The 12,750-nt window shown below is 44.9% G+C and overlaps 1 protein-coding gene across 4 annotated transcripts in view; it reads right to left on the bottom strand.

Annotated features, from left to right (window-relative positions):
• Window positions 1-450: 450 nt before the first annotated feature.
• The window catches only part of ypel2a (yippee-like 2a), a 34,555-nt gene continuing 22,255 nt past the window's right edge, over window positions 451-12,750 (bottom strand). For 3 of the 4 annotated variants that reach the window (XM_059973616.1, XM_059973617.1, XM_059973618.1), the window contains 3 exons: window positions 8,751-8,794; window positions 6,852-6,960; window positions 451-3,807 (listed from right to left, as the gene is read on the bottom strand). In XM_059973616.1, the coding sequence (XP_059829599.1) occupies window positions 3,718-3,807; window positions 6,852-6,960; window positions 8,751-8,794 (243 nt within the window). In that variant the 3' untranslated portion in view covers window positions 451-3,717. Of the gene's footprint in view, window positions 3,808-6,851; window positions 6,961-8,750; window positions 8,795-12,750 lie in introns of those variants that run through there. The other variant, XR_009512872.1, reaches the window with a different exon arrangement.

Raw genomic sequence — 12,750 nt, 5'->3', positions numbered from 1 at the left:
TCCTTCCAATGTCCCTCTTCCTTCCCCTTCTCCCATGCTCCACTGTCCTCTATTCGATTCCTTCTGCAGCCCTTTACCTCTTCCACTCATCACCTTTTCACTTCATCCCCTCTTCCCCCTCACCTGGTCTTACCTTATCACCTGCCAGCTTGTACTCCTTTCCCTCTCCCCACCGTATTCTGGCTTCTGCCCCATTCCCTTCTAGTCATGATGAAGGATCTTAGCCTGAAATCTCTTCCATGGATGCTGCCTGGCCTGCTGAGTTCCTCCAGAATTTTGTGTGTTGCGCAAGTTGGGGGTGGGATGACTCTGCAAATTCTGCCAAGCAAGGGGTATTTGGTATTTGCTTGCAGGTGACATCACCGACGATGACAGGAACTTTCCCCAGAGAGAACCAAGACCAAATGTAAAGTCCTTACTTTGAAATACAAATTAAGTCAAAAGATTGGGTCAGGCATTGCTGAATATATTATAAAAACATTTTTAAATATGAATATTTACAAGAGTACACAATATAAGACAAAATTCTGTATATATATATTAGCAATTTGTTTAAATAGGGGCACAGCACATTATCACACAAGAGATGATTCAGCAGAGTGCGTGTCCTCCAGCCAATCAGGAAATGTCAAGGGGACTGCTTTTTCCACAAGCAGCCAATGAGGGGGCTGGAGTTGGAGAAAGTCAGATCAAAGCAGTGTCCAATCACAAGCCAGCTTTGGCCACCAGGAAACAGAATTGGCTGCGTGAATCAATCGGACTTGCCGGGTGGACAACAGGTCCAGTGACTGAGGCTGCGTGGTATTACTTTGGACACGTGGTTTTACATGCGTGGCAGAGAAGACAGGCACAGCAGGATTTACAATATATCCACTAACACGCTACTGGAAGTTCTGTTCTCTTCCCCCACCCCACCCCTTAAAACACCAACATCATCCAAGTGAACCGGCCACACTCTGTTGGGTTTGTTCTTTGGACAGTGGGTCCGAGTATCTCTCAGACTCTGCTCCACCTTCCTCCACACCCCCCAAAATTGGGAAACAAAAGGCTCTTTAGCCATTGATTTCAATGGTGTTACTGGCAGTGCTGTCACTGGGACACTGGTCAGTGCCCCATAGCCAGTGTGCAACTTTCAGATACTGTATGCACCACAGTGAACAGTGCAAAGCTCCCCCTGCACCAGAAGACAGGACCTAGCACCCAGAACTTAGTAGGGGAGGGAAAGATCTTGTACCGTTTGGGTACCAACTAACCACAGTCCAGTGACAACACAGCCTCATATGGTCGGCCTTACAAGGTCAATCCATTTAACAGTGTACAAACTGAGGTGCTTTGGTCAACATATTAATGGGTGCCCATGACGGGCTACACATGAAAACTCAAGAGGTCAGACTGCCTGCCCAAGCCGAGGATTTCACAGTGCTGTGGCCGAGTTGCTCAGCCATCACTGTCTTTACTTTGTTGTAAGGATCGCAGAAAGCTAAAGTGTACTGGGACCAGAATCTAATGTAGTGAAGTGTAAAACGCCTATAGATCACTTAATGGCGGGAGGGCTGATGCTGATAGAAAATGATTCCCAATACTTACAAGTTGATCAACAGAAGATTCAATGTACAAGGTAAATCCCTCCCACACTCACACCTTCAGGAGGAAGGAAGGAAACTGGTCTGACACAAGTGTCTTTTGGAGCAATCCTGTGTGCAATGAACAGGAAGAGGCCACTTAGCCTCTCACACCTGTTCTGCCATTCAATTAGATTTATGGTTGATCTGCATCTCAGTTCCATCTATACATCTTGGTCCGATGACAGTCCCTCAATACCCTTCAAATCCCCTACCCTCGATTTCAACTGATGCTCAGTTTCAGTTTTCTGGGTGGGCGCATTCCAGGTTTCCACCCGTGTGTGAGGAAGAGATTTCTGACATTATACTTAATATCCTGGATCTGATGTCAAGGCTGTATCCAAATTCTGGAGACTATCCACCACAGACAAGAGGTTGGGCCTTACTGTACAAATCTCAATTAATCAGTCCTTAATCATCTGCAATATTCAGAGCAACAACCATTGCTGATGTAATCTGTCCAAACCTTAAAGCCATTGACTTTGGTATTACTTAACCAATCCTCAGCGCAGGGGTTCCCAACCTGGGGTCCACAGAACCCTTGCATAATTATATTGGTCCATGGTATATTAAAAGAAGGTTGAGAACCACTGCCTTAGTGCAACCCTTTCCAGCCCAACTATTTTTCCTGAGGGAGAGCACCCAGAACTGATGGACAGGATTAAAGTAACCCAAGCAAATGGGGGGGGGGGGGGGCGGGGGTGGAAAGAAAAAGAGGTGGGAGTGGGAAAACTGTAGGGGACCAAGAGGTGTGTGGTGTTATTGTTGTTGGGACTTCAGTCCTAACACAGGCCCTCCCATGAATTTGTGACAATTACTCAACTAGCAGCCTTGCCAAGACCAATAGGAGGAGCCAAATTGGCCACCCAACTCTCCCCAGGCAAGTAATTCACTCCCTCCAATGTTTGACACCTTCAGAGTTTAATGTTTTGTCAGGGACGTCGTTTAATATTTGGGGTTACACTCCTTCCCACTCCTGCACAACACCTTGGTAGGAAGCTTTATTCTCTTTTGATTTCAGTGTCATTGCCCTGACCTACAGCTGAGGCACACAGGGTGGCCGAGGTGCTCCCTCTTCACAAACTGAAGCACTGGCAAAGGCAGCCAGAAGGCCGAGCTAAAAGCCACGAGAGGGCAAACCTTCAGCCAGAGACAACACCTCAAAAGAATGACACAGGGTCAAGTCTGGAAGGCTGTACGTGGAGAGGGGAAAACAAGGAAAATGAGAGATAATGATTGAGTGGCTTTACAGGGCAGAGACTGGCCTGAACCCATCATAATTCCCTTAGGACACTATGCTTTCTCTTGGCAATGTTCATCCCAATATGTCTGTGGCACCACAGTGGCACTCTTCGAAGGGATTTTTTGTTGAGTGACTAGGGTTCCCTCTCATTGGTCCAAAAACATTCATCCTTTTGTGGTGGGGGTGGGGAGGAGAAGAAAAGAGATGAGACCATTCTGCCCTTCATTGTCTTCCTGTTCCAGTCAGTGCACCAATCAAATGCAAGACTAAAGTGAAGAGGAGTGGTGGGGTACACTTTGTCTCAAGGCATTAGGACCAAATTTATTTTTTCTTAAGGGTGGGCACCTCCCAGTGTTTGCAGGAGTTGAACACTTCCAATAAGTGACCAGCATGGGAGAACATGAACAAACTGAATATCCTTGTCCTGTCAAGGCTTCAAGGCCCAAGGAGTTGGCCACAAGCTCCACATTCAACCCACCCCTCAAGCTCCTTCCCCCCCACACTAATCCCAAATGAGGCCTGTGCTTGGACAGACGTCAGCAGAACTGCTCTCAATGCACATTGGAAAAACGGAATGGGAAGCGGAACAGCCTCTCAAGCTTCGATGTGATCGCTCAGCCGACACTGTAATGGAGAGAGGCCAGGGACATTTGGCCAGAGGAGAAGCAGAAAGGACCTGGGATGCGGAGGGATAATAGTGATGGGAGAGAAACGCAGAGGCAGGCATCTGGCAGGTGGATTTGAGCAGCCGAGCTTCCCCCCCAACCCCAATCCACTTATAACCAAAGCCTTCCATTACTTCTCTGGCTCCAGGGTCGACAACTCCGCGGTCAGTCCCAGCACCTCCTTCAGTCACTCCCAGCCATTGTCCTTTATCATGTGAGCAAGCTCTATGATATACTTCCCTTCCTTGTACTTCTGGCTGCTCTCAAAGGCGTGTTCCTGTCAACAAACAAGAGTTGGTGGTAGCAACAAGAGCTTATCAGAATATAAACACAAGAGATGCTGGAAATCTTGAGCAACACACACAATGAAAAAAAACCTACCTATTTATTCAGATACAGTGTGGACTAGGCCCTTACAGCAGCGCCATCCAGCAATCCCCGATTTAACCCTGGCCTAAATACAGAACAACTTACAATGACCAATTAACCTATCAACCTGTACGACTTTTGATTTTGGGAGGAAACCAGAGCACCTGAAGTCACAGGGAGAACATACAAACTGCTTACATACAGCAGCAGGAATTGAACCTGGTTCACTGGTACTGCAAAACATTGTGCTAACCACTAGGCCACAGTGCTGAAGGAACTCGGCAGGTCAGGCAAAGGAATAAAAAGTCAACATTTCGGGCCAAGACCCTTCATCAGGGCTGGGGGGAGGGCAGGAGAAGCCAGAATAAGATGGGGGGAGGGGAAAGAGTACAAGTAGGCGTGTGATAGTTGAGACCAGGTTGGGGGGGGGGGGGGGGAAGGTGGGTGGGTAGGGGAACGGTCATGAAGTTAAGAAGCTGTTTCTGGCTTCTGCCCCTTTCCTTTCCACTCCTGTTGAAGGGTCTCAGCCTGAAACATCAACTTTTATTCCCCTCTTGCTGAGTTCCTTGAGCATTTTTAGTGCGTACTGCTTGTTGAAATACGGTGTTTTCAAAGTAACAGACCATCCAGTGGGGTGACTGGATGAAACACGACACTGAATCATTCAATCAAATATCAGGACAGGCAACTGACAGCGGAGAACTGCAATAGATTTCACTTAAGGTTAACATATACTGTCAACCCGCAAATGCTCATGGTGACTGTGCTCCTATTTTAACCACTCCGTGACAGAACTCTCAGAGTGTTACTGTGAAGGGAGTTTTTAAGACTAACCTACAAAGGAATGACAGTACTTCCAAGTCCAATTTGTATTTCCTTACAATATAGGAGGATATTGGCAAACGAACTGAATAAGTATTTTGCATCAGTCTACCTGTGGAAGACACTCACAGCATGCTGGAAGATTGAGAGTGTCAGGAGGCAGAAGTGTGTGAAATTGCCATTGCTACAGAGAAGGTGCTTGAGAAACTGAAAGGTCTGAAGGTAGAGAAGTCACCTGGACCAGATGTTCTACACCCACAGGTTCTGAAAGAGATGGCTGAAGAGATTGTGGAGGCATTGGTAGAGATTTTTCAAGAATCAGCAGATCCTGGCAATGTTCCAGAGGATTGGAACTCCTGAAGGGAGAGAGGCAGAAGAAAGAAAACTATAGGCCAGCCTGACCTCAGTGGTTGGGAAGATGTTGGAGTTGATTGTTAAGAATGAAGTTTCAGGGTAGTTGGAAGCACATGATAAAATAGGCCAATATCAGCATGGTTTCCTTAAAGGAAAATCTTGCCTGACAGATCTGTTGGAATGCTTTGAAGTAGTAACAAGCAGGGTAGACAAAGGAGAATTAGTGGAATTAGTTGGTCTTATGGTCTTACATTCAGCCCATTAATTCTACGTTGAACCTCAATAATCCAATCAATTTTGTGGGGTATGGTAGCATAGCACTAATACAACACCAGTGACATGGGTTCAGTTCCCACCAGTGTCGAGAAACATAGAAAATAGGTGCAGGAGTAGGTCCTTCAGCCCTTCGAGCCTGCACCGCCATTCAGTACGATCACGGCTGATCATCCAACTCAGAACCCTGTACCTGCTTTCTCTCCATACCCCGATCCCTTTAGCCACAAGGGCCATATCTAACTTCCTCTTAAATATAGCCAATGAACTGGCCTCAACTGTTTCCTGTGGCAGAGAATTCCATAGATTCACCACTCTCTGTGTGAAGAAGTTTTTCCTCAACTTGGTCCTAAAAGGCTTCGCCTTTATCCTTAAACTGTGACCCCTTGTTCTGGACTTCCCCAACATCGGAAACAATCTTCCTGCATCTAGCCTGTCCAATCCCTTTAGAATTTTATACGTTTCAATAAGATCCCCCCTCAATCTTCTAAATTCCAGTGAGTATAAGCCTAGTCGATCCAGTCTTCCTTCATATGAAAGTCCTGCCATCCCAGGAATCAATCTGGTGAACCTTCTCTGTACTCCCTCTGTGGCAAGAATGTCTTTCCTCAGATTAGGGGACCAAAACGGCACACAATATTCTAGGTGCGGTCTCACCAAGGCCTTGTACAACTGCAGTAGAACCTCCCTGCTCCTTTTAATCTGGTTAAAAAGTTCCCTTCGTTACACAAGCCAACCCATCAATATAAGGAAGTCATTTCAGAATAATGGGGGGTGTCTATTGGAACTATCAAATATTGAAAGGTATATATAGAGTAGACATTAGAGGATGCCTCCTACAGTGGGCGATTCTAAGACAACAGGGCACAGCCTCAGAATAGAAGGATGTCTCTTTAGAAAAGAGATGGAAGAATTTCTTTAGACAGAGTAGTGAATCTGTGGAATTCATTGCCATAGGCAGCTGTCAAGGAGGTTCTTGAATTGGCAAGGGCATCTAAAAGTTTCTAGAAGGCAGGGCAAATGGGATCGAGAGGGAAAATAAATCAGCCATAATGGAATGGCAATGCCTAACCTGTCGAGCATTTCCCATTTTTACTTCAAATTTCCAACATATTCAGGGCTTTTGATTCTCAGATTCAGGAAGCTGCTAGGCTTGGATCATTCCCAAATTCATCACTGGAATGTCAGAATCTGGATAGGAAGTTCCCCTCATCTCACAAGCCAACTCATGAATGTAAGGAAAACATTAATGTGTGGCAGCTTCATTATTTATCAGCACACAAAGATAGTGAGGCAAGCTTGGTCACACTGACATTACATCCTAAAACACTTGGTTTAAGGTTATGTCAGTTTGCCAAATGAGGATTTGTGTAAAAAGGCAGCAATATACTGTCCAGAGGAGGAGAGTGCGATATTAACCACAGTTTACTTGTATATAACACCCAGAATGTACAAAATGTTACTAGGCACTTCACTGGAGCATTAACAGACACTGCAACTTACATATTTCCAGCCCAGCGTGGTTTTACAGTTTTCACAGTATATATCCGCCACCGCATGCAGGCCTGTGAGTAAAACTCGCTCCTCAGCTGGTCCACAGCCCACATTAACTCTGCAAAGAGATACAAGCAAATGACTGGGTTAACATTGGTCTACACATGTTGGGCAGCAGCCTGAGAAATGAAATAGTTCTGGGCTGCGGCATGGGCCCTTAACAACCAACACCCCATCCTCCTGCCCACCTTGGTGACAAGACACCAGAGCAGCCAACGTCCAACATTCTGTCTGTCTTCACTGAAAACACAGAAACCTTCCTAAATAGACAGCTTCAGGTACAGAGTTAAGATGGAGCTTAAAGTTGCTCTTAATGGTGATCTCTATTATTTTATTATTTCCACAATTTGTGAATAGCTTTTCATAAATTCTACTGTATTTCCTTATTCTTATGTAAATACCTGCATGAAATGAATCTCAGATTTATATATGGTGACAGATATGTACTTAAATAATATCTACTTTGACTTAATTCTGGTTTTTAAAAAAACACTTTGGAGAAGTTAATAGGACTGAAAACCAATAGATCCCCCGGGCCCAAGGGACTGAATCTTAATGTTTAGAACAGGGGTTCCCAACCTTTATTATGCCACGAACAATAGCATTAAACAAGGAGTCCACGGAGTCCAGGTTGGGAACCTATGGTTTAGAAAGAAAGATTAAGCTGCAATGGATGCATTGACCATCATCTCTCAAGGCTCCAAAGATTATGGAATTGTTGCTGTAGACTGGATGGTCTCAATTATAACCACACCAGTTGAAGTGCAGTGAATCTTAGGGTAGAATATGTACATTGATAATAAAATTACTTCGAACCTTTGAAGGGAGAATAAAAACAGGGAACAATAAACCAGTTCTACCAACAATATGGGTAGTAGTTTGGGTGACAAGAAAGCAAGGGGGTTGTAAACAATGACTCAGCAAGGACATGGCAGATGGAATATGCAGTAATGTGGTAGAGAAAAAATATCAATGCCATTAAGACCAAAGAATTAATTGTGGACTTCTGAAGGGATAAGTCGGGAAAACACACACCAGTCCTCATTGAGGGTTCAGTGGCGGAAAGGGTTTACAACTTCCAAGTTCCCGGGTATCAACATCTCAAAGGGTCTATCTTGAGCCCAACACATTGCAATCATGACAGCACATCAGCAGATCTACTGTGTTAGAAGTGAGGTGGTTTGATATGTCATCACTCTTACAAATTTCTACAAATATGCAATGGAGAGCAGTCTGATTGCTGCATCATAGCCTGCTATGGAGCCTCCAACACACATGATCACAATAGGCTGCAGAGGGTTGTAAACTCCAGTCAGTTTGATCACGGGCAAAACCCTCCCCACCATCAAGAACATCTTCAAAAGGCAATGCCTAAAGAAACGGCATCCATCATTGAGGACCCTCACCATCCAGGACATGCCCTGCTCCCCATCGGGGAGGTACAGAAGCCTAAAGACCCATACTCAATGTTTCAGGAACAGCTTCTTCCCCTCCATCAGATCTTAGAATGGTCTATAAACACCTCAATTTTTGTTTGCAGTATTGATTTTTTGTAATTTATAGTATTTTAAGTCTTTGTACTGTACTGATGCTACAGCAAAAGTTTTCATATCCTACAACTTAGCGGTAATAAACCCAATTCTGAATGGCTGTGCAAGCACCAGGCACTGAATGGCTCCCTCCTGCTTCCATTTCTAGGGATTTTTTTTTTAAAAAAAGAGAATACAAAGGGAAGCTACAAACCAGAGAAAGTTGAGGCAGGGAAGTGGTGTAGAATGCAGGAGTATGGGTTTGAGGATGGCATCTCTGGGCAGTTTAGTGCTATGGCCTCATTACCGTGATACTCACACTGAGTTGAACAGGTAAGCTCGGCCTTGGCTCCCTTGAAAAGACTGCAAAGGAAACGGAAACAAAAAATCATTGAAGAATTCTTCAAAGCTGAAGGATAAAAGGAACCCATCAGAGAGTGTATTGATTCAGCAAATTTTACAAACTCTGCACCGTAACAGCCAATAATGTTTTAAATTATAACTGCTACAACTTGGTTGAATAGAGTGCTTGTGCACCGCAAGTTTCTGCAAGCAATTAAATTAACGTGGTATCCATAGTGCTGTTGATAATCAAGAAATGAGGCTTCAGACTCTGGAAGAACAGCCTGCTCTTCTTCCAGAGAAAGGACAGCATGCTGGCAGAGTAATTAGTGCTGATTGGGGCTCAATTCCTCCCATTGTCTATAAGGAATTTGTATGTTCTCTGTGACCCTGTGGGTTTCCTCTGGGTGTTCTGGTTTCTTCTCACATTCCAAAGGAGTGCAGTTTAGGGTTAGTGAGTTGTAGGCATGCTATGTTGTCGCCAAAAGTGCAGCAACATTTGTGGGTTTCCCCCAGCACAATCTTTGCTGATTTGACACGAACGAAGCATTTCAGTTTGTTTTGATGCACACATGACAAAGTTAACTTTAAGTCTTTAATCTTTATCTAGTGAGTGATTCAAGACTATTCTGCAGGAAGACACTGCTGGTCCTACACTGAAGTAGATTGAATTTCTAGAGCAGGAAAGAGCTGTTGTCATAGGTGGTGGATGGAGGTTCCATGGAATATTTAAGAGAAGTTTGGATAAATACTTGGATGGGAAGGGTATGTGGGGGGTGTTGGTTATGGTCCAGGTGCGAGTCAATGGGACTAGGCATGATCTAGATGGGCCAAGAGCTTGTTTCTGTGCTGTAGTGCTCTATAACTTGAACCCATGCTTTCAAGTTGAAAGATGAAATTGGTACCTACAAACCTGAGCTTAAGGAGCAAGGGGAGCCAAGCAGAATATCATAGTGAGGTGCAGTTCTTGCAATATATTAAAGTCGCTGCACAGAAAAAGATGAGGCTTTCAGTTGGCTAAAATTTATTTGACCCAAAGCACTGATGTATGAACTGTTTTAATACCAAGAGTTTCTTACAAAATCTGCACACGATAACCAGACGGGGGGAAGGGTGGAAGCTTCACAGGAACAGTAACTGAATTGATACCAAGTTGCTTTGGGAGAAAAAAGGGCAGTTGACCAAAAGACAAGTCCAAGTCATGGGGTAAGCACAAGACAAAAGAGCAGAATTAGGCAAATCAGTCCATTGAGTCTGCTCTGCCATTCCATCACAGCTGATATTCCCTCTCAACCCCACTCTTCTGCCTTCTCCCTGTAACTTCTGATGCCCTAAGTAATCAAGAACTTATCAACATCCACTTTAACTATTATCAATGGCTTGGCCTCCACAGCTGTGTGGCAATGAACTCTACAGATCCACCACCCACCGGCTAAAGAAATTCCTCATCATCTCTATTTTAAAGAGACAACCTTCTCTTCTGAGGCTGTGCCCTCTGGACCTAGACACCCCATCCCCCCCACTCTCTCCACATCCACTCTATCTCAGCCTTTCAATGTTTCAAAAAGATCTTCCTTCATTCTTTTACACCTCAGTGATTACAGGCCCAGAGACAAACACTCCACATGTTTTCATTCCTGGGATCATTCTTGGAATCCTCATCTAAAAAAAAGAGAAAGGAAAGGGGCAGAGGTATCAGCAGGGGCAACTCAGAGCCTTGGCTGCAAAACACAGAGGGAACTGAAATCAGTTGATTGAGAGGGCTTCACAATGACAGTGTTGGGGAGGGAAATGTTTCAAAGACAGATCAGTGGGGAGGTACCACCAGAGTGAAGAGTGTGTGACAAGATAACTACACTGCCAATTTCCAAGACTCAACCATGGTGCAGTCAAGAGGATGGCTGGTGAAGAAAAATGTTTTCATTAAACAGGAAGTACCAGCTATTCCCCTTCCCAGCTGCAAGCTGGATTTTAAAAAACTCCAATAGGAGAAAACAACTTAAGGATACAGATTCCTCTTTCTTTCCATGACAATTGCTACAGCTGTACTAAAGAACTCAATCGCTCGTTGACCACAGAGCCAGGCAAGCAAGCCGCTTTAAACCCAGTAGTTCTCCACACTATCCTGCTTGTTATGTGGATAAGTGCCACAGGCTCTCTTGCTATTTGTGTAACGTGTCTGGCTTGCTGTGTTCACACAAGGAACTGTTCAAAGGAGGTGGGGGAAGGAAAATATTGAATTACTGCTCCACATGGAACTTGCTTCCTCAGGAAGCAGAGGTGAACTATGCCGATTCATTTGAAGGGAAGCTCGGCAACAGTTGACAAATGCAACGTGGTGGTCAGGCATGAAGAAGCTAGTGGGGGGGAGGGGGAGTCTCCACCACAGACATGTTTTAACTTGCAAACTTGACAATTAACCCTTTTATTACCACTCTAAATAGCTGAGATGTTGTAACTGTGGCAAATAACCCAGCCATTGTTCACAGAAGACCATAAGACTAGGAGCAGAATGAGGCCGTTCGACCCATTGAGGCTGCTCTGCCATTTGATCAAAGCGGATATATTATCCCTCTCAAACCTCATTCTCCTGCCTTCTCCCCATAATCTTAGATGACTTTAAGAAAGGTCTTGTTCTATTGGATTCCCCAGCTGTCTGCCCTGTAGAGCAACGAGATCAGTACCAATACATGAAGCCAGTCTGTTCTCTCCCTTGCAAATTGCACTGGAAATCATTTTACTCCACAGTCAAAGTAGGGCTTCTTCACTACCACAGTTTTATCATGTAGTATAGTACAGTTTCTCATGGATTCCATTGTATTTTAACACTTCCCTGTAAATGAATTAAGGAAATATATGGTCACATTTCAGTACTTTGATAATAAATTTACTGTGATACCATCAACTCCAGCACCCAGGCTGATCCCCGACTTCCTAAAATTTGTGCACTGCTGTGACATTACAAACACGAGAAAGTCTGCAGGTATTGGAAATCCAAGCAAAGATGTTGGAGGAACTCAGGTCAGGCAGCACCTATGGAAAAGAGTAAGCAGTTGACGTTTCAGGACAAGACCCTTCAGCAGGACTGGAAAGGAAGAAGAGTCAGAGTAAGAAGATGGAGGAGGGATACGAGCTGGTAGGTGATAGGTGAAACTGGGAGTGGGGGTGGGTGAAGTAAAGAGCTGGGAAGCTGCCTGGCAAAAGAAAATAAGGGCTGGAGAAGGGGTAATCTGATAGGAGAGGATAGAAGACCAAGGAAGAATTGGAAGGAGCACCACCAGAGGGAGGTGATGGGCAGGGAGGGAGATAAGGTAAGAGGGGAGGGAAAAAAAAGTAATAGGTATGGTGGGGGGCAAATACTGGAAGTTGAAAAGTAGTAGATGCTCATGCCATTAGGTTAGAGGCTACTCAAACAGAATACTAGATGTTGCTCCTCCAATCTGAGTGTGACCTCATTGCCAGAGTGGAGAAGGCCATGGACTAACATGTCAGAATGGAAATGTAAAGTAGAATTGAAATGGTGGTTACCTGGAGATACCGTACTTTCTGGCGGACGGACCATTAAGTGTGTGGCGAAGCAGTCTCCCAATCTACATTGGGTCTCACTGACATAAAGGATGCCGCACTGGGAGCGCCAGATACAATAGTTAACACCAACAGACTCACAGGTGAACTGTCGCCACACCTGGAAGGACTATTTAGGGCCTTGAATGGTAGTGCTGGAGGTGGTGTAGGGGCAGGTGTGGCTCTTGATCTGCTTGCAAGGATAAGTACCAGGAGGGTGATCAATGGAGAAGGATGAGTGGACAAGAGAGTCGCAGAGGGAGTGATACCTGCGGAAAGCAGAAATTTGGGAGGGGTGGTGAAGGAAAGATGTGCATGGTGGCCGGATTCTGTTGGAGATAGCAAAAGTTACGGAGAATCATACACTGGATGCCGAGGCTAGTGGGGTGGTAGGTGAGGATGAGGAACCCTAT

The sequence above is a fragment of the Hypanus sabinus genome, chromosome 6, assembly GCF_030144855.1.
Source record: "Hypanus sabinus isolate sHypSab1 chromosome 6, sHypSab1.hap1, whole genome shotgun sequence".
NCBI lineage: Eukaryota > Metazoa > Chordata > Chondrichthyes > Myliobatiformes > Dasyatidae > Hypanus > Hypanus sabinus.
Note: the sequence above shows the minus strand (reverse complement) of the source record. Positions and strands in the feature narration are given on the sequence as shown.